The 20,525-nt window shown below is 46.2% G+C and overlaps 1 protein-coding gene across 2 annotated transcripts in view; it reads left to right on the forward strand.

Moving 5' to 3' along the window:
- Nucleotides 1-6,322: 6,322 nt before the first annotated feature.
- Nucleotides 6,323-20,525, forward strand: part of grk6 (G protein-coupled receptor kinase 6) — a 33,496-nt gene continuing 19,293 nt past the window's right edge. The window contains exons 1-10 of one of the 2 annotated variants that reach the window (XM_080483925.1): nucleotides 6,323-6,408; nucleotides 11,645-11,740; nucleotides 12,273-12,385; nucleotides 12,572-12,649; nucleotides 12,769-12,869; nucleotides 13,155-13,247; nucleotides 13,888-13,951; nucleotides 16,548-16,688; nucleotides 18,101-18,291; nucleotides 18,411-18,448. In XM_080483925.1, coding sequence (XP_080340051.1) covers nucleotides 6,357-6,408; nucleotides 11,645-11,740; nucleotides 12,273-12,385; nucleotides 12,572-12,649; nucleotides 12,769-12,869; nucleotides 13,155-13,247; nucleotides 13,888-13,951; nucleotides 16,548-16,688; nucleotides 18,101-18,291; nucleotides 18,411-18,448 — 967 coding nt within the window. In that variant the 5' untranslated portion in view covers nucleotides 6,323-6,356. Of the gene's footprint in view, nucleotides 6,409-11,644; nucleotides 11,741-12,272; nucleotides 12,386-12,571; nucleotides 12,650-12,768; nucleotides 12,870-13,154; nucleotides 13,248-13,365; nucleotides 13,384-13,887; nucleotides 13,952-16,547; nucleotides 16,689-18,100; nucleotides 18,292-18,410; nucleotides 18,449-20,525 lie in introns of those variants that run through there. The other variant, XM_080483926.1, reaches the window with a different exon arrangement.

Consider the following 20,525-nt stretch of genomic DNA (forward strand, 5'->3'; position numbering starts at 1 on the left):
CTTACATTTTCTCATCATATGAGTGAACTTTGTTTTACATTTCTTGGATTTATTTTCCATCTCCTTCGTTCATCATTTATTGGATTCTCTATGTCATGTATTCTTCTCCTTGGATGCATTTTTTAATCCCTTTGTCATCCATTAAACATCTTTATATTTCACTTTCTCTTGTATTTATAAATGAGTTCCCAGTCATCTGATTGTACCTCAATAACTAGTTTTTCCAGGGACTGCTCTGTTCTGACTCATTTGTGTTGACATCTATCTGTTGTCTGTTTTAATGTTTCTGTGGTTTTTATTGTAAACAGTAAAAAAACTAAAACACACAGACATGAAATCACTGATATCATTGACTAATACATCACTTACTTTGATATTATCTATAACATGTGTAAATAAATTATGACCCTCCAAACGACCCCCAGGAGGCCCGGCTGTTGTGTGTGTGTGTGTGTGTGTGTGTGTGTGTGTGTGTGTGTGTGTGTGTGTGTGTGTGTGTGTGTGTGTGTGTGTGTGTGTGTGTGTGTGTGTGTGTGTGTGTGTGTGTTTGGGCCTGGTTATAGGAGAAGTGAGGATGGAGCAGCCATTTACTGGTAAAACTAACTCACTAACATCTTGGTGAAAATAGAATATAAGTTTTTTTCAAATTAAAGTGACAATGAAAGTGAGAACAGGAGTTCCCCCCTCACCTCCAGAGGAACATAGAGAGTGAGCTACCAGCAGCTTCTCCCTGTGGAAGGGAACATCAGCCCTCACCTGCAGAGTGAACATAGGTCATGTCTGTATATTACATCCATCATCCATCCATCCATCCATCCATCCATCCATCCATCCATCCATCCATCCATCCATCCATCCATCCATCCATCCATCATCCATCAACCATGATGTGATCCAGCAAACATGTCCAAGCAGTAGTGTTGTGTTGTTGCTTCTCATTGTCAATAGAACCATGAGGAAGTATGAGAGTGACTGATACGCTTGTATGATCACTGGACCTTTTGAAAGCAGTCAGACTCTCATACTGTACCAGTAGCATCTGTGTCATTCACAACCCGTCTCCATCTTAACTGGACTTTCTGTGTACACATATGATTTTGTGTTTTCATCTGTGGACTAGTGGCTAGTGAGTGTGTTGCCTTCAGTGGCAAAGGGAAATAAAACCTCTGCATGAAGAGGAATCATGGAGCCTCCCCCTTCTCAGCTCCAAGTGTCCAAATCTGAACAGCTGGTCTGGGCTCTGAGTGGAAGCTGAGGTGGTCATGTGCCTGGGCCTCCAGTCTAATCCAAGTCCAAGTCCAAGTGTAAAACTCAGTCTCAGTCTCAGACAGACAGACTGACACACTCTCTCTCTCTCTCTCTCTCTCTCTCTCTCTCTCTCTCTCTCTCTCTCTCTCTCTCTCTCTCTCTCTCTCTCTCTCTCTCTCGGTGCAACCTCAGCTCCGCCCACTGCTCCCAGAGTCCAGATCCATATTTCACTTTCTCTTGTATTGTTTGATTGTACACTCATAGTGACAGGGCGTCTTTTCCTTTATAAATGAGTTCCCAGTCATCCGATTGTACCTCAATAACTAGTTTATCCAGGGATTCCTCTCTTCTGACTCATTTGTAATGATATCCATCTGTTGTCTGTTTTAATCTTTCTGTGGTTTTTATTGGAAATAGTAAAAAAACAAACAGACATGAAATCACTGATATCATTGACTAATAAGCCCTTGTACCTTTTCTTCATTTGACTTTTATTTGCTGATTGTTTCATCTGAATGTTTAATCTGTTCCACCTCTTTAAGCTACATCAATAACCAATGTAATACGCCCCCTGGATTTGAAGTTAAAGGAGGTTCTAAAGGAAGCATCAGTGGTTCCTAAGTTAAAGGAGGTTCTAAAAGAAGCATCACTGGTTCCTAAGTTAAAGGAGGTTCTAAAGGAAGCATCAGTGGTTCCTAAGTTAAAGGAGGTTCTAAAGGAAGCATCAGTAGTTCCTAAGTTAAAGGAGGTTCTAAAGGAAGCATCAGTGGTTCCTAAGTTAAAGGAGGTTCTAAAAGAAGCATCAGTGGTTCCTAAGTTAAAGGAGGTTCTAAAAGAAGCATCAGTGGTTCCTAAGTTAAAGGAGGTTCTAAAGGAAGCATCAGTGGTTCCTAAGTTAAAGGAGGTTCTAAAGGAAGCATCAGTAGTTCCTAAGTTAAAGGAGGTTCTAAAGGAAGCATCAGTGGTTCCTAAGTTAAAGGAGGTTCTAAAGGAAGCATCAGTGGTTCCTAGACTAAAGGAGTTTCTAAAGGAAGCATCAGTGGTTCATAAGCTAAAGGAGGTTCTAAAGGAAGCATCAGTGGTTCCTAAGCTAAAGGAGGTTCTAAAGGAAGCATCAGTAGTTCCTAAGGTAAAGGAGGTTCTAAAGGAAGCATCAGTGGTTCCTAAGCTAAAGGAGGTTCTAAAGGAAGCATCAGTGGTTCCTAAGTTAAAGGAGGTTCTAAAGGAAGCATCAGTAGTTCCTAAGTTAAAGGAGGTTCTAAAGGAAGCATCAGTGGTTCCTAAGTTAAAGGAGGTTCTAAAGGAAGCATCAGTAGTTCCTAAGTTAAAGGAGGTTCTAAAGGAAGCATCAGTGGTTCCTAAGTTAAAGGAGGTTCTAAAAGAAGCATCAGTGGTTCCTAAGTTAAAGGAGGTTCTAAAGGAAGCATCAGTGGTTCCTAGACTAAAGGAGTTTCTAAAGGAAGCATCAGTGGTTCCTAAGCTAAAGGAGGTTCTAAAGGAAGCATCAGTAGTTCCTAAGCTAAAGGAGGTTCTAAAGGAAGCATCAGTGGTTCCTAAGCTAAAGGAGGTTCTAAAGGAAGCATCAGTGGTTCCTAAGTTAAAGGAGGTTCTAAAGGAAGCATCAGTAGTTCCTCGGATAAAGGATGTTCTAAAGCAAGTATCAGTGTTTCCTAGGCTAAAGGAGGTTCTACAGGACACATCAGTGGTTCCTAGGTTAAAGTACATCCTAAAGGAAGCATCAGGGTTTCCTAGGCTAAAGGAGGTTCTAAAGGAAGTATCAGTGATTCTTAAGCTAAAGGAGGTTCTAAAGGAAGCATCAGTGGTTCCTAAGCTAAAGGAGGTTCTAAAGGAAGCATCAGTGGTTCCTAAGGTAAAGGAGGTTCTAAAGGAAGCATCAGTGGTTCTTAAACTAAAGGAGGTTCTAAAGGAAGCATCAGTGGTTCCAAAGCTAAAGGAGGTTCTACAGGACGCATCTGGTTCCTAGGTTAAAGTAAGTCCTAAAGGAAGCATCAGGGTTTCCTAGGCTAAAGGAGGTTCTAAAGGAAGCATCAGTGGTTCCTATGCTAAAGGAGGTTCTACAGGACGTATCAGTGGTTCCTATGCTAAATGAGGTTCTAAAGGAAGCATCAGTAGTTCCTAAGCTAAAGGAGGTTCTAAATGAAGCATCAGTGGTTCCTAAGCTAAAGGAGGTTCTAAAGGAAGCATCAGTAGTTCCTAAGCTAAAGGAGGTTCTAAAGGAAGCATCAGTGGTTCCTAAGCTAAAGGAGGTTCTACAGGACGCATCAGTGGTTCCTATGCTAAACGAGGTTCTAAAGGAAGCATCAGTGGTTCCTAAGCTAAAGGAGGTTCTACAGGACGCATCAGTGGCTCCTAGGCTAAAGGAGGTTCTAAAGGAAGCATCAGGGTTTACTAGGCTAAAGGAGGTTCTAAAGGAAGCATCAGTGGTTCCTAAGCTGAAGGAGGTTCTAAAGGAACCATCAGTGGTTCCTAGGCTAAAGGAGGTTCTAAAGGAAGCATCAGTGGTTCCTATGCTAAAGGAGGTTCTACAGGACGCATCAGTGGTTCCTATGCTAAATGAGGTTCTAAAGGAAGCATCGGTGGTTCCTAGACTAAAGGAGGTTCTAAAGGAAGCAAGAGCCTCCTATCCTTGGCTGATTGAGGATTCAGACAGTCCTCATCATGGCCGCCACACAGAACCCTTCCGAGGTTCAGGAGAAGTTGATAGAGAAGGAGACAGGAGGGACAATTGGGACGGACCTATAGCCTCCTCGCAGGCCTTGGGTGACATCAGCATATTCAAGCCCTCTGATTGGACCGTCACAGAGTTCACTCTCCAGCTAGCTGACTTCCTCTGTAGCAGCTGCGCGAACAAAATGTAGTTGTGTTGATTTGACAGCGGTTTTATCAGCCTGAAGGAGAAGATGAAGAGTTTTGGTTGCAGATTTACTGTAAAACAATTTTCAAGACGGACTTTTCTAAGATTGAACGCACGGCAGCGCTCCAATCACACGGAGGTCCGGTGCAATTTATTTGTGCTCACAACAATTTCCATGGCAGGATTCAGGATTATATTATTTGCCATGATATTTTCGAAAGCAGGAATAAGTGGCGTTTGGCCCTCCTTGACCCCCACAAGTCTGGGGAATAGCAGCTGCTTTTTTATGCAGCTTCAGGAGAAGGTGGGTTGTGAACTCCTGATTTTATTTTCATCAATAAAGGTATTTATTCTGACTACACGAGTATCTATCTGTGCTGTAACAGCTCTTTATACTGCATTTCTGCATGATAACTTGGTTTTTGTAGCCATAAAGAAGTTATTGAGAGGTGGATTGAGTCAGACCAGCACCAGTGAAGGCCTGGCTCTGAACCACCGGCTAAACCACACCAATTCACAGTTTGATCTTTAAGACTGATAAATATGTGGGGGACTTTACATCATCTCTTTTTGTGTTAATTCTTTATTTCTTTCCTTTATCCCAAAATGGGCTTAGATTCTGGCCTTTTTCTTTGATGAGTGAGTTTGGACAGGACTTGGTGCACACCTCCCAGAGAGATGTGAAAGACAGCACTCTCTTCCTGAAACACACCAGGAGTTGGATCTGTTTCTACAACCAGCTGGGTTTTTGAAGGTCAAATATGTATTTTTTTTGCGCAATTAAATGTGCTTTTCAAAAGTTCTGTTCTCCTGACATTGTTTAGGTTCACCAGTAGCTTTGTTAGGATCAGTGGATCCCAGGTTTTGGTGAAGCGAGGGAGCTGACAGGTAAGAGAAATACCTACTCACATCGAACATCTTACGTCTGACTTCAATTGTGTTTCTTATAAAATTAAAGGAATCAATAATCTCAGAAAGGTAATTCTCCAGAGAGTTATCTCTGGAGGTATCTCTGGAGTTATCTCTGGAGTTATCTCTGGAGTTATCTCTGGAGGTATCTCTGGAGGTACCTCTGGAGGTACCTCTGGAGGTATCTCTGGAGGTATCTCTGGAGTTATCTCCGAAGGTATCTCCGGAGGTATCTCTGGAGGTACCTCTGGAGTTATCTCTGGAGTTGTCTCTGGAGTTGTCTCTGGAGTTATCTCTGGAGTTATCTCTGGAGGTATCTCTGGAGGTATCTCTGGAGGTACCTCTGGAGGTATCTCTGGAGGTATCTCTGGAGTTATCTCTGGAGGTGTCTCTGGAGTTATCTCTGGAGGTATCTCTGGAGGTATCTCTGGAGGTATCTCTGGAGGTATCTCTGGAGTTATCTCTGGAGGTATCTCTGGAGGTGTCTCTGGAGGTATCTCTGGAGTTATCTCTGGAGGTGTCTCTGGAGTTATCTCTGGAGATACCGCCGCAACTGATGATCTGGCAAGCATAGAACAATCCACAGACTGATGAAGGAGGCCATGATGATGATGATGATGATGATGATGATGATGATGATGATGATGATGATAATCAGAGAGTTGATGGAGGTAACATCTGAACAGCACAAGACATTAACAAAATGCTCAAAGTTAGAAGAATAAATAAAAAATCATCCAACAAGAAGCTCGTAAGGAGCCAATTGTTACTGAATCTATTTACAAATATTTAACTTTATTTATGACTAAACAAAGCCTTTTAGTCCAGCGGGAGTCGTAACTGATGTGTTTACACAACATTTTTAAAGTTATTGAAGTGACCAATGAAGCAAGAACATCATGTGCTAAAACTGATTCATTAATCATTAAAAACTTTAAATCATCCAAAAATTTTAACCATTGAAAATGTTTAATCATTGAAAATGTTTAATCATTGAAAATGTTTAATCATTGAAAATGTTTAACCATTGAAAATGTTTAATCATTATAAACTCTGAAGCATTAAAGCCTTCGTACTGTCGTTGGGGATAATAGTTTTCATAAACTCAGTGGGAGTGAGAGGTCTGTCGGTCACACAGTCGGATGTTGTTTCATGTTTTTCGAACAGAGAGACTCGTCTGAGTACGGCAGAGATCATCTCTGGAGGGGGGGTTGGATTTAGGAAAGGGGCGGGGTGAGGCGGAGGCGGGGGTGGGGTAGTGAGGCTGGCCGGGCGGGGTGGGGGGGCGTTGCGGCGGAACTCGGTGGCACCGCGCAGCATCATCATGGAGCTGGAGAACATCGTGGCCAACACGGTGCTGCTCAAAGCCCGGGAAGGTGAGTCGCTACCCCCCGCCCCCGCCGATCCCCCGGAGGGTCGCCCCGGGACGGAACCCTGAGCACCGCGCCGAATTCCGCTCACTTTCTGCTGCATTTAACCACTTCCGCCTCGTGCGTGACTTTAAGGGACTTTTTAAACCAACAGAAACACTTTTCCAAACTTTACTGACCAATTTGAATAGTTCGGCTCAGGTGTTTGTGTCAGTTTGATTTCCTGTAAAACAACAACAACAACAACAACTTCTTCCTTGTTCATCCGCCAGTCATCCTGTTGTGACATGCTCACTGTTTCTCCTGGTTTCTCCCTGTAGCTTCTCCTGGTTTCTCCTGGTTTCCCCTGGTTTCTCACTGTAGCTTCTCCTGGTTTCTCCTGGTTTCCCCTGGTTTCTCACTGTAGTTTCTCCTGGTTTCTCACTGTAGTTTCTCCTGGTTTCTCACTGTAGCTTCTCCTGGTTTTTTCTGGTTTCTCCTGGTTTCTCACTGTAGTTTCTCCTGGTTTCTTCTGTTTTCTCCTGGTTTCTCACTGTAGTTTCTCCTGGTTTCTTCTGTTTTCTCCTGGTTTCTCACTGTAGTTTCTCCTGGTTTCCTGCTGTGAGCCTGATGCCAGACCTGCAGTGTGAAGTAGCAGTGTAACCTGTCCTGTAGTGATGCTGTTATAGTTTGATTCTAAGTGGAGCTTGGCGGTGATCCTGGTACTCACCATGTGGTAAAAAGATTCAAAAGAGGTGCAGAAGGAATGTTGCTTCGTACATTATTGGACCTCAATGGTTCCTTTTCTAAATGGATTGTTGTGGCGATTCAGTCCTGTTGTGATGGTTGAAGAGGCAGAATCCAACCAGGAGCACAAACTGGTTGTAGAGACGTTGTGCAGGTTGTAGAGACGTTGTAGCAGGTTGTAGAGACGTTGTGCAGGTTGTTGAGACGTTGTAGAGACGTTGTGCAGGTTGTTGAGACGTTGTAGAGACGTTGTGCAGGTTGTAGAGACGTTGTAGAGACGTTGTAGAGGCGTTGTGCAGGTTGTAGAGACGTTGTAGAGACGTTGTAGAGGCGTTGTGCAGGTTGTAGAGACGTTGTAGAGACGTTGTAGAGGCGTTGTGCAGGTTGTAGAGACGTTGTAGAGACGTTGTAGAGACGTGCAGGTTGTAGAGACGTTGTAGAGACGTTGTAGAGACGTTGTAGAGACGTGCAGGTTGTAGAGACGTTGTAGAGACGTAGAGACGTTGTAGAGACGTTGTAGAGACGTTGTGCAGGTTGTAGAGACGTTGTGCAGGTTGTAGAGACGTTGTAGAGACGTTGTAGAGACGTTGTGCAGGTTGTAGAGACGTTGTGCAGGTTGTAGAGACGTTGTAGAGACGTTGTAGAGACGTTGTGCAGGTTGTAGAGACGTTGTGCAGGTTGTAGAGACGTTGTAGAGACGTTGTAGAGACGTTGTAGAGACGTTGTGCAGGTTAATAATCGTCCATGAACTCATTCATATTTTGGGCGAATGTGAACTGAACATGGTCTAACTTTTAATTGTGCAATCTCCTTTTATCCACTTGTCAACCTCAGGATGGTTTTTCTAGGTTCATACTGGTCGTTGTGATGATCCTGTTTCTCTTCTGATTAAAATTCTTGCACAGATCCATGAGCATTTTCAGATTTACACACAGCTTATTTAAATGTGTGAAATCACTTCATCAAGGTTTCCAACATCTTTCCTCAAAGTCTCCTGGTGCTCACTGCCAGCCCGGCTCTGCCTGAGCAATGCTGCTTTTGAACACGTCCTGAGCCTCAGCGTTCATCTCAGCAGTGACATGAATGCTGATCAATTAGACAAGATCCAGTAGTTTCCAATGATTCCATCCAGGAACGCAATTCAAACATTCATCCTCTTAACTTTGCTTCATGATCATTGTCAGTTTCTAGCAGCATTCATAAATTTGATCAGCTGATTTGACTCACGACCGCCGGCAGCTTCGTCCTTCATTGACGTGATTGGCTGGATTTGCAGACTTTCTATCTTCCTCCGAGTGTTCCGCAGATTTTTCACTTGTTGTGGCCACACTTTCCTTCAAAATAAATCATAAAGGAAGCAGTACAAAGTATTTTTGTTCAATGTGGGGGTCTGCGTGACGTCATCATCTCATAATAAACTCCTTCTATCTTTAAAAGCTCAGAATGACTTTATTAATCCCTGGGGAAACTCTTGAGCAAGGCAGCAGCAGCACAATGTTCCCAGCTCTAACGCAGCTCCAACCATTGGGACACAGAATCGCACCACAGCACACGTCCTCAACAAGAAGTGAAACAGCTCATTGAGCTGAAGCACCCCGTGAGACTTTCAAAGCCTTTCCCCTTCAGTTGTTGTTGTTGTTGATGTAAAGATAAATAATGCTGAAATGTTTTGCGGTTTGAGGTCCGTCCCTGGTTTCTCAGCTCAGATCGTGTTGGTAGAAGAAAGAAGTCGAGTGTCTGGACCGTGACGGTTTCCTGCTCTTCGGAACGTCACTCCAAGTTTCATTGTTTTCATTAGTCAGTGGAATCTACCGGTGTACCCGGCCAGCTCAGTAGGTAGAGCATCAGACTCTAGGTAGAGGGTTCATGTCCCCCGGCCAGCTCAGTAGGTAGAGCATCAGACTCTCAGTCTCAAGGTAGAGGGTTCATGTCCCCCGGCCAGCTCAGTAGGTAGAGCATCAGACTCTAGGTAGAGGGTTCATGTCCCCCGGCCAGCTCAGTAGGTAGAGCATCAGACTCTCAGTCTCAAGGTAGAGGGTTCATGTCCCCCGGCCAGCTCAGTAGGTAGAGCATCAGACTCTCAGTCTCAAGGTAGAGGGTTCATGTCCCCCGTCCAGCTCAGTAGGTAGAGCATCAGACTCTCAGTCTCAAGGTAGAGGGTTCATGTCCCACGCCGAGCACCACCTTCCTGTGGGCTCTCCACCCGCAGGAAGGTTCTTATAGTTATCGTAAGCTATGCAAACGATAGTTGCATAGCTAAAACACCTGCGACCAGCGCTTCAACTTCAAGTAAGCAAAGTACCAGCCGACAGGTTCACTGACCGAACTGTTTGAAAGTATTACTCCTTATGAACATAAATCGAAACGGCAGGCGGAAATAACTCCGACCATAACGGAGTTCATAGTGAAAGGTATGATGCCCATCACAGGGCTCCACATTAAGGACTGTCCCAACGTCCCGGGCTAGTAAAAGTTTTGCTCGGGCAAGTGAATCATCTGCCCACCGTGCCTGAACGGGCTCGTGGTTTTTAGGGACGGAGCTGATCGGGTTCTGATATCAACATAACTCACTGGTCAGAGGTTCTGATCCATGATCCTGGTCTGATCCATGATCCTGGTCTGCTTCATGGTGCTGAAATGACTCCTCAGTGTTTCCCTGCTGCTGCTATGCTCGCCGCAAACACCACAAAGCAACGCAGCAACGTGGATGTTAGCCAAGCAGTTGTACAGCGAGGTGGTCGCTTTGTCAACAGACGTCACCGTTTTTAAACGTCAGCTCTCGGAGGAGAACAGCACTGACATCAAAACAATGAGCAGCAGCTCCTCCAGGCTGTCAGCAGGCGAGTCACTCCTCCGTGAAGCTGCGTCCTCCTCCACGCTAAACTCCCTGAAAATAGTCCCAATGGTTGGAGCTGCGTTAGAGCTGGACACATTGTGTTGCTGCTGCCTTGCTCAAGAGTTTCCCCAGGGATTAATAAAGTGATTCTGAGCTTTTAAAGATAGAACTAATTTATTATGAGATGATGACGTCACGCAGACCCCCACATTGTCCGTATGGAACAAAAATACTTTGTACTGCTTCCTTTACTGTCCTGATACTAACCTCAAGTTGTCTTTAGAGAGAATACATGTATACATTAGTACATTTCATACTTTACTGTAGAGAGGAGTTTATTACAGCCTCATATAATATAAACAATAATGATAATAATAATATTAAAGCAAACAGAGCTCTGGTATCAGAATCGTATCAGCAGATATACAAATTTAAGTATTAGGATCGGCTGGGAAGTGAAAAAACGTGGCACGGTGCTTCCCTACTGCAGTGTAGATGAGCAAACCGCTCAAAATCCTTAATGTCCAGCGCAGCATTAGTATAGTGACCCAGCCTGGTTTAGGGCTTTGATCCTTAATGTCCAGCGCAGCATTAGTATAGTGACCCAGCCTGGTTTAGGGCTTTGATCCTTAATGTCCAGCCTGCATTAGTATAGTGACCCAGCCTGGTTTAGGGCTTTGATCCTTAATGTCCAGCGCAGCATTAGTATAGTGACCCAGCCTGGTTTAGGGCTTTGATCCTTAATGTCCAGCGCAGCATTAGTATAGTGACCCAGTCTGGGTTTAGGGCTTTGATCCTTAATGTCCAGCGCAGCATTAGTATAGTGACCCAGCCTGGTTTAGGGCTTTGATCCTTAATGTCCAGCGCAGCATTAGTATAGTGACCCAGCCTGGTTTAGGGCTTTGATCCTTAATGTCCAGCGCAGCATTAGTATAGTGACCCAGCCTGGGTTTAGGGCTTTGATCCTTAATGTCCAGCGCAGCATTAGTATAGTGACCCAGCCTGGTTTAGGGCTTTGATCCTTAATGTCCAGCGCAGCATTAGTATAGTGACCCAGCCTGGTTTAGGGCTTTGATCCTTAATGTCCAGCGCAGAATTAGTATAGTGACCCAGCCTGGTTTAGGGCTTTGATCCTTAATGTCCAGCGCAGCATTAGTATAGTGACCCAGCCTGGTTTAGGGCTTTGATCCTTAATGTCCAGCGCAGCATTAGTATAGTGACCCAACCTGGTTTAGGGCTTTGATCCTTAATGTCCAGCGCAGCATTAGTATAGTGACCCAACCTGGTTTAGGGCTTTGATCAGCACAATGGACCAGCGGCTGGCTTGTTGTGGTAAACGCTTACAAGACTGCAAGTCACAGTATTTAGTAAGTTTACTACTGTAATTGAAGTAGAAGATAAATAAACTGTCTTTCATATTAATACATGCTTCATTCTACTTTATCTTAACATAAGCCTCGCCTATAAGAAAGAACAATTTATGTAGAATAAATCTGATATTGTTTATTATAATACACATTGATTTATTGCTTGTTTGTTGAAAAATACATGAGAAGAGAAGCTTGAAAAAATAATCGCATATTAAATCACAATATTGAGGAAAAAAGTTGAAGTTCGATTATTTTCCAAACTCATTCATCCCGAGTGGGAAGTAACATTGTTTACTCGTTTCCATCGCAGGAGGCGATGGCAACCGAAAAGGAAAAAGCAAAAAGTGGAAACAGATGCTTCAGTTTCCGCACATCAGCATGTGTGAGGATCTACGGCAGAGCTCAGGTAACCACTGTTCAAGGGGGGGATTTTATACTGTAGGAGGAAACCAGAGCACCTGGAGGAAACACACACAGAGCGAGAACATGCAAACTCTACATAGGAAGGACCCGGGGGTTTGAACTGGGACATTCTCACTGTGAGGCGAATGCGCTAACCACTGCACCACGATGCTCACATTGCTCATGGAGCTGGATTCTTTCACATTGCTGGTGTTGCTCATATTGCTTCACACAGGAAACGTTGCGGCGGCAGAAACAGGAAGTAGACAAAGTGCTTGTGCTGCTTCACAGTGACATGATGGAGGCTTTCACTGATGGCTCGTCGGTTGATGTACAGAGCCTGAACCTGGTTCATCATCAATCGATCGATCGATCAATCAAGGGTTCATTAAATTCACATCGTCACTCGGTTCAACGTCAAAGCTTCTCCACTTCTTTTTATGGACAGAACAAAGCGTTCTGATTGGTTCATTGATACCGCTAACACGGTGTGTGTGTGTGTGTGTGTGTGTGTGTGTGTGTGTGTGTGTTCACAGAGAAGGACTACTGCAGCCTGTGTGAGCGACAGCCAATCGGACGGCTGCTCTTCAGAAACTTTTGTGAAACTCGAGATGAGTTGAGACGTTGCGTCAACTTCCTGGATGCCGTGGTGTGTGTGTGTGTGTGTGTGTGTGTGTGTGTGTGTGTGTGTATGTGTGTGTGTGTGTGTGTGTGTGTGTGTGTGTGTGTGTGTGTGTGAGTGTGTGTGTGTGTGTGAGTGTGTGTGTGTGTGTACGTACACACACACCCGCCACGTGTGATTTGACTGTGTGTGTATGAATGTGTGTGTCTGCAGGCGGAGTATGAGGTGACTCCAGATGAAAACAGGAAGTTCTGTGGTCAGCAGCTCGTCCAGAAATTCTTGAACCCACAGGTAACGTCTGGTCCAGTACCCCAACACCTGGGGTCCCGGTCCTGCAGCTCTGGGACCTCAGGCTGGGTCCTGGTCCTGGTCCTGCAGCGCCTACCTCCCGTATTTCCTGTTTCCTGCAGGGAGAGGCTCACGTGTCTCAGGTGGAGGCAGCCATGATGGATCAGTGTGCAGAGAGACTCCAGCAGGACGCCAGCAAGGAGCTGTTCAAGGACTGTACCAGGTGGGGGGGCGGGGGGGGGCTCTTCACGGTCTATACTAGGTCGGGGGGGAAGAACTGTACCGGGGGGTGGGGGTGGACATGCTGGCTCCTCTTTACTTCTTTACAGTGGGATTACACATTAATGTCAGTACTCAGATTACACAAGGATGTCAGTACTCAGATTACGCCACATGACAGTAACTACAGGATTTCCTATTCAGACACGTTTTCCTTTAAAGACTCAAACTTCCTTTTCATCAAACCTTCAGTCTGATTTTAAAGGTCACTCTCACCCCCTCTCCCCAGACTGGTCCATGACTTCCTCAGCGTGGCTCCGTTTGCAGACTACCTGGACAGTTTGTTCTTCAACCGGTTCCTGCAGTGGAAGTGGCTGGAGAGGTAAACCTGGTCCCGGTTCTGGTCCTGGTCCAGTCATTCCTGCAGTGGAAGTGGCTGGAGAGGTACACCTGGTCCCGGTTCTGGTCCTGGTCCTGGTACTGGTCCAGTCATTCCTGCAGTGGAAGTGGCTGGAGAGGTAAACCTGGTTCTGGTTCTGGTCCCGGTCCAGTCATTCCTGCAGTAGAAGTAGCTGGAGAGGTAAACCTGGTTCTGGTCCTGACCCAGCACCGGTTCTTCCTCCCAGGTTTCTGATCAGTTAATTGATTTTATTTTGTCAACAGGAAGTTCAGAGGTTTTTCAAAACAAAACTACTTAAAACACAAACTTCCTGGTCTGGGAATTCCAACTTGGTAGTGCTAAAGGTCCTGGTCCCACAGGGAGGCAGCAGGTCCAGTGAAGTCTTTAGTACTTTAAAACAACTGTGGCTTCCAGCAGCTTCCTGTTGTCCTTGTCGTCACACAGTTAATTGATTTTATTTTGTTATTATTATTTCAAAACAAAACGACTTAAATGTTCCTGGTCTGGGAATTCCCACTTGGTAGTCTGATGATCCTGGTCTGGGAATTCCCATGGACAGGATGAGGATGAGAGGATGTGATGAGGATGAGATAAGATGAGGAAGTCTCTCTCTGTCCAACAGGCAGCCCGTCACCAAAAACACCTTCAGACAGTATCGAGTTCTAGGAAAAGGAGGATTTGGGGAGGTGAGTAACTGCCAACAGTATACATGTAGTAAATTGTACACAAACTACTTTATACTGTACACATACTAGTTGCTGCAGGTGTGTGCACGTCAGGTGCGAGCGATGGGGAAGTTGTGTGGTTGTGTGGTGGTTGTGTGGTGGTTGTGTGGTTGTGATGGTGGTTGTGTGGTTGTGATGGTGGTTGTGATGGTGGTTGTGGTTGTGTGGTGGTTGTGTGGTTGTGATGGTGGTTGTGTGATTGTGTGGTGGTTGTGTGGTTGTGTGATGGTGGTTGTGATGGTGATTGTGTGGTGGTTGTGTGATTGTGTGGTGGTTGTGTGATGGTGGTTGTGTGGTGGTTGTGTGGTTGTGTGGTGGTTGTGTGATTGTGATGGTGGTTGTGTGGTGGTTGTGTGGTTGTGATGGTGGTTGTGTGGTTGTGTGGTGGTTGTGTGGTTGTGTGGTGGTTGTATTTCTGCATAAAATATAACAATCCTAAATAGAATGGAAGGTGTGAGATCCGAGCACAGACTGTTACAAACCAGTGAATTGTCAACAATGAATACACAATAATCACCAAGAATCGTTCAATTCAGCTAACAGGCGTGCGTGTGTGTGTGTGTGTGTGTGTGTGTGTGTGTGTGTGTGTGTGTGTGTGTGTGTGTGTGTGTGTGTGTGTGTGTGTGTGTGTGTGTGTGTGTGTGTGTGTTGAGTGTGAGTGGGTGTGGTGACTGACGACCACTAGGGGCGTGCGGAGAGGGAGAGCGCAATGACTTGATGTGTCCACCAGGTGGATGTCAAGAGGGATTGCGATGACCCACGCGACCACTAGAGGTGTTTGACTCGCTCTTTCCGGTTGCTTAGCGGCCAGATAAACAAGACGTCCATCGAGTGCGCATGCGCGAGGCCGGTCTCGGAGCGAGGCAGTCTACCAAGGGCGTAACGAACGGGCGGTTCCGTTGGCCCGGTTCTGAGCGCCGGAGTCCTAAGTGCAGGTCGGGACCTGCAGTTAGAACTCTTGTGATCGAGGCAGATCTGCTCTTGCAGCAGCTAACAGTTGGTTGTTACATTCAGCTGTGTGTGTGTGTCCTTATCTGATCAGATCAGGGGGGCACGTAGCTGCGGGGGATCAGGATTAGTAGGAGGAGGGGGGTGAATGAGAGAGAAAGACAGAGAATTCTGACGAGGCTCGGTTCTGAACCCTGGTTCCTCCACCCAGAACTTCCAGTGGACTGGAGCTCACTTGGACCTCTGGTTCTGAGTTGGAAAACCTGATTCCCGGCTTGGTTGGTGCACTTGAACGTGCATACACAAACATAGGAGATGCTGCGGCCTTCTGAGCGGCACATTGAAACACACATCATGTTAACAGAACATCATTCTAACTATTCTCTGCCCAGACAAAAGCTCTCTCACTGTCCGGTTCTGCTGTGTTGGACAGCACCGTCCGTGGTGCTGTTGGTTCTGTGAGGCTGTGGTAACTGGTTGTTACCGGGCCTGAGCTGCAGGAGTGGACAGCGCAGCAGATGATTTTGGAGAGGAGACGCTGGCTCTGGTCTCCAGAATTCCCCAAAAAAAGGAAAAATAGAGGAAACAGAAGAGGTGGTCCAAACTGGGTCCTGCTCGTCCAGCACGCTGCCGTTGGTGTCTCTTTTGGACCTACGGGGTGCTCTCTATACCATCCTGGGGTAGCAGAGAGAGTTGGTAGGAAAAGCTTCACCAAGCTTGAATTTCGGACCCCTGAGGTGTTTGGGTCGGGTTCGACCATCCTCATTGGCCACCAACCTGGGGAGTTGGAAACTTCCGGTCTCTGGCTGGCTCCCTGCTGTTTTATGGCCTGTTCATTGTCCCTGGTGATTTTCCTCTGGGGGAGAAACGTCCCCCCACCACCCAAAAGAGTCCCATTCAAAATTTTAAATGAAAGGAGAAGAAACAGCATCACATTTGAGGTCGCTATAATAGGCTGGCCTCTTAAAGGGTCAACGAAATGAAAAATAACTTACATTTAGCACCTAACTTACCAGCTAGCTAGCTACTGTAGGAATAATGTTTTATTAAATGTTTGCAAGTTAAACAGTAATACCATTTCAGATCAAATATATTTACCCCATAATGTTATAAAAAATGTACTTGACTTTATATAATCCGCAGGCTCACCTGTGTGGCTTCAATAGTCTTGTGCTTTGGGTTTCAAAGGGCCTCCAGGGGTGAAGCAATCATCTGCATGTGATGGAGGAGTGTACTTGCATTAAATCTGGTTATGCTACAATATATTTTCCCCAACTATATTTAAGTTCCCTGTTGAGGGCCAACCTTCAATTTTGTAATATTCTGTTTTATTCCCATAAATTCCCATTAATTCCCATGGAAAGTTTCCAACTTTGAAGATTCACGGAATTATGCAATCCTTGGTGTGACCAATGTCGAAGATGTACACCTGTAAGAAGCTGTTGGGATGGTGGTTGTGTGGTTGGGTTACAGGTATTTGCATGTCGGATGCGGATGGTGGTGATGGTGGTTGTGATGGTGATTGTGTGGTTGTGTTGCAGGTGTGTGCGTGTCAGGTGCGGATGGTGGTGATGGTGGTTGTGATGGTGATTGTGTGGTTGTGTTGCAGGTGTGTGCGTGTCAGGTGCGAGCGACAGGGAAGATGTACGCCTGTAAGAAACTAGAGAAGAAGCGGATCAAGAAGAGAAGAGGAGAGTCAATGGCGCTCAACGAGAAACTCATTCTGGAGAAAGTCAACAGCAGATTTGTGGTACGAAACCGACACATCGCCGCCATGACGCCAGGGGGCAGTAAAGAGCCAGGGGGCAGTAAAGAGCCAGGTAATACCTCTGTGGGGCTCCAGGGGACAGTAACGTGGTTGTGACGGACAGAGGTTCAGTCGTTGACCATCTGAAGAACTGTTTGTGCAGGTGAGTTGATAGTCCTTCAGGTGGTTTCCCCACCGCCTTTAAAACGGCCGTGGTGGTGCCCCTTCTGAAGAAGAGCAGTTTAGACCCCAAGGTTCTTAAGAACTACCGTCCTGGAGCCAACTGAACATTTTGAAGCAATATTTTAGAAAAAATAGTTTTCACTCAATTAAATAATTTTCTACTTACAAATAACATTTTAGAGATGCGTCAGTCTGGTTTTAAGAAGAACCACAGCACAGCCCTGTTAAAGGTTTTAAATGACATCAGGTGCAATCAAGACTCCCAACAGCTCCCAGTCTAGATCTTAGTGGATCTTAGTGCTTCTGACTCCATTGATCAGGTCATTTTATTGGATCGACTCAGGAATCTGGCCGGCGTCTCTGGTAATGTTTCTAAGTGGTTCAGTTCTTATCTCACAGATCCACGCTTCTTTGTATGTGGCGGTGTCTCCTGAGGACACGAGGACAATTGATGCCCTTCTTGACTGTATTTTAGATATGAAGTCTTGGATGGCAGCAAACGTCCTTCAGCTCAACCAGGACCAAACAGAGGTCTTAGTTCTCGGTCCTGAACGCCAGAGAGAGAAACTTTTACCAAAACTGTTAGATTTGAACCATCTTCATCCGTACAGAACCCGGGCGTGACTTTTGACTCTGAGCTTCATTTTATCTCACATATCAAAAATGTCACAAAGACTGTTTTTTATCATCTGAAGAACGTAGCCAGACTCCGCCCACTTCTCTCTCAGGCCAGCGTGGAGGTTTTAATGCTTTTACCTCCTGTAGGCTGGACTATTGTACCGCCCTGCTCTCTGGTCTCCCAAAAAAACTTTATCAACACTCCAACTTCTACAAAACTCTGCTGTACGAGTGCACGAGGACCAGAGGGCGGCCCACATCACGCCTGTTTTAAAAACCGGATCTGTGGGGCAGCGCCCCCTGTGGTTAGAGGCTGTGCCACTCCCAGTGTGGACGGCCCCCAAATGTGGCCTTTCCTCATCTTCAGTCCTCAGTGTCCTGCCATGTCTCCATACCACCATAGCATTGTCCCTGCAGTGTCTATTCAGACTTAACACACCGTGTGTGTGTGTTCACTTTATCTATTGTATCTTTGCACTGTTTTGAAATCATGTTAAGCACTTTGTTTTACATTAATTGTATAAAAAAGTACAAATAAAGTTGATTGATTGATGTGTAGAGGTTGTATGGTTGGAGGGTGGAGGTGGTTCCTGATGCAGGTCCATTGTGTGCAGGTGAGCTTGGCATATGCCTACGAGACAAAGGACGCTCTGTGCCTGGTTCTGACGCTGATGAACGGCGGCGACCTGAAGTTCCACATCTACCACATGGGGGCATCAGGACTGGACGAGCAGCGAGCCGTCTTCTACTGCGCTGAGATCTGCTGCGGGCTGGAGGACTTGCACCGGGAACGCATCGCGTACAGGTCGCCATGGCAACGCTGATCGCGACGCCGACCATGACGCTCTGGACGAGTGCTAACATCGTGTTCACGACCAAAGATCTTCATCAGCTCTGTTCTAACATGAAGTCTTTCTGTCACAGAGACCTGAAGCCTGAGAACATCCTGCTGGACGACCACGGTGAGTCCCGGAACTAGTCCTGCAGCTAGTCCTGGAACTAGCCCTGGAACTCGTCTTGCAAGTAGTCCCGGAACTAGTCCCTTAACAAGTCCTGCAGCTAGTCCCGGAACTAGTCCCAGAACTATTCCTGCAACTAGTCACAGAGACCTGAGCTGTTCCTGCAGCTAGTCACAGAATTAGTCCTGGATCTAGATCTGGAAGTAGTCCTGGAGCTAGTCCCAAAACTAGTCCAGCAACTAGTCCAGGAACTAGTCCGGCAATTAGTCCCATGACTTGTCCTGCAACTAGTCCTGCTGCTAGTCCTGGATCTGGTCCCAGAACAATTCCTGCAGCTAGTCCAAGAACTATTCCTGCAACTAATCCTGCAACTAGTCCCAGAACTATTCTTGCAACTCGTCCCAGACTTATTCCTGCAACTAGTCCCAGAACTATTCCTGCAGAATTAGTCCTGGATCTAGTCCTGGAAGTAGTCCTGGAGCCCCGAAACCAGTCTCGCATCTAGTCCAGGAACTCGGCCCATATCTAGTCCTGCAACTCTTCCCAGAACTAGTCCTACAACTTGTCCCATATCTAGTCCCGAAACTAGTCCTGCAACTAGTCCTGCAACTATTCTCATATCGTGTCCTGCAACTAGTCACGGAACTAGTCCTGCTGCTAGTCCCGGAACTAGTCTTGCAATTAGTCCTGCCACTAGTCCCGAAACTAGTCCCAGAACTATTCCTTACAACTAATCCCGGAACTAGTCATGCAGCTAGTCCCGGAACTAGTCCCAGAACTATTTCTGCAGCAAGTCCCGGAATTCGTCCCAGAATTAGTCCTGGACCTAGTCCTGGAAGTATAGTCCTGGACCTAGTCCTGGAAGTAGTCCTGGATCTAGTCCTGGAAGTAGCCCTAGATCTAGTCCCAGAACTAGTCCCACAACTAATCCCATATCTAGTTCCACAACTAGTTCCGCAACTAGTCCCATATCTAGTCCTGCAACTAGTCTTGCAACTAGTCCTGCAACTAGTCCCAGTGACGGAGTGAAACCAGTTTAAAGCAGTCGTTACGCCAGAGGCCTCATCTATAAAACATTGCGTAGGATTCCTACTTAAAATGGCGTGCGCCCCAAAAATTTGGATCGGTAAAACTGCATAGTGCGTACGCACATTTGCACGCAATTTCCTTTTGTAGATCACAGTCCACCTTGAGGGATGCTCGGTATCAGTTCATATCCCGCGCTCAACACGCCCACTTTCTACCATATATGGTCAATGCAAAGTATGGAATTATGGGAATATTTTTGCATCTCAATCAGCCTGTCTGACGCGAAATCCTGTCTGAAAAGACGAGGAAAGGGAATTTTACGGAGAGAAATAGTGATGGAGGAGGTGGAGATCAGGAGATGATATTATTTTGTGGTCACAGCAGTGGAATCATTAATAAAAGAATAAAAACAAGTGATCGGCAGCACGTTGTCACGACTGGAAATATTGTGAGAGCCTCAGAGCAGAGGTGGAGAAGAAGAGTGATCTGAATGTGGAGGCCAGAGCAGAGTGACATCATGGAGGCCAGAAGAGAGTGACATCATGGAGGCCAGAAGAGAGTGACATCATGGAGGCCAGAGGAGAGTGACATCATGGAGGCCAGAGGAGAGTGACATCATGGAGGAGAGTGGCATCATGGAGGCCAGAGGAGAGTGACATCATGGAGCCCAGAAGAGAGTGACATCATGGAGGAGAGTGGCATCATGGAGGCCAGAGGAGAGTGACATCATGGAGGCCAGAAGAGAGTGACATCATGGAGGAGAGTGGCATCATGGAGGCCAGAGGAGAGTGGCATCATGGAGGAGAGTGGCATCATGGAGGCCAGAAGAGAGTGACATCATGGAGGAGAGTGGCATCATGGAGGCCAGAAGAGAGTGACATCATGGAGGAGAGTGGCATCATCGAGGCCAGAGGAGAGTGACATCATGGAGGAGAGTAGCATCATGGAGGCCAGAGGAGAGTGACATCATGGGGGCCAGAGGAGAGTGGCATCATGGAGGAGAGTAGCATCATGCAGGCCAGAGGAGAGTGACATCATGGAGGAGAGTGGC

Source organism: Lipophrys pholis (genome assembly GCF_963383615.2).
Source record: "Lipophrys pholis genome assembly, chromosome: 16".
Classification (NCBI taxonomy): Eukaryota; Metazoa; Chordata; class Actinopteri; order Blenniiformes; family Blenniidae; genus Lipophrys; species Lipophrys pholis.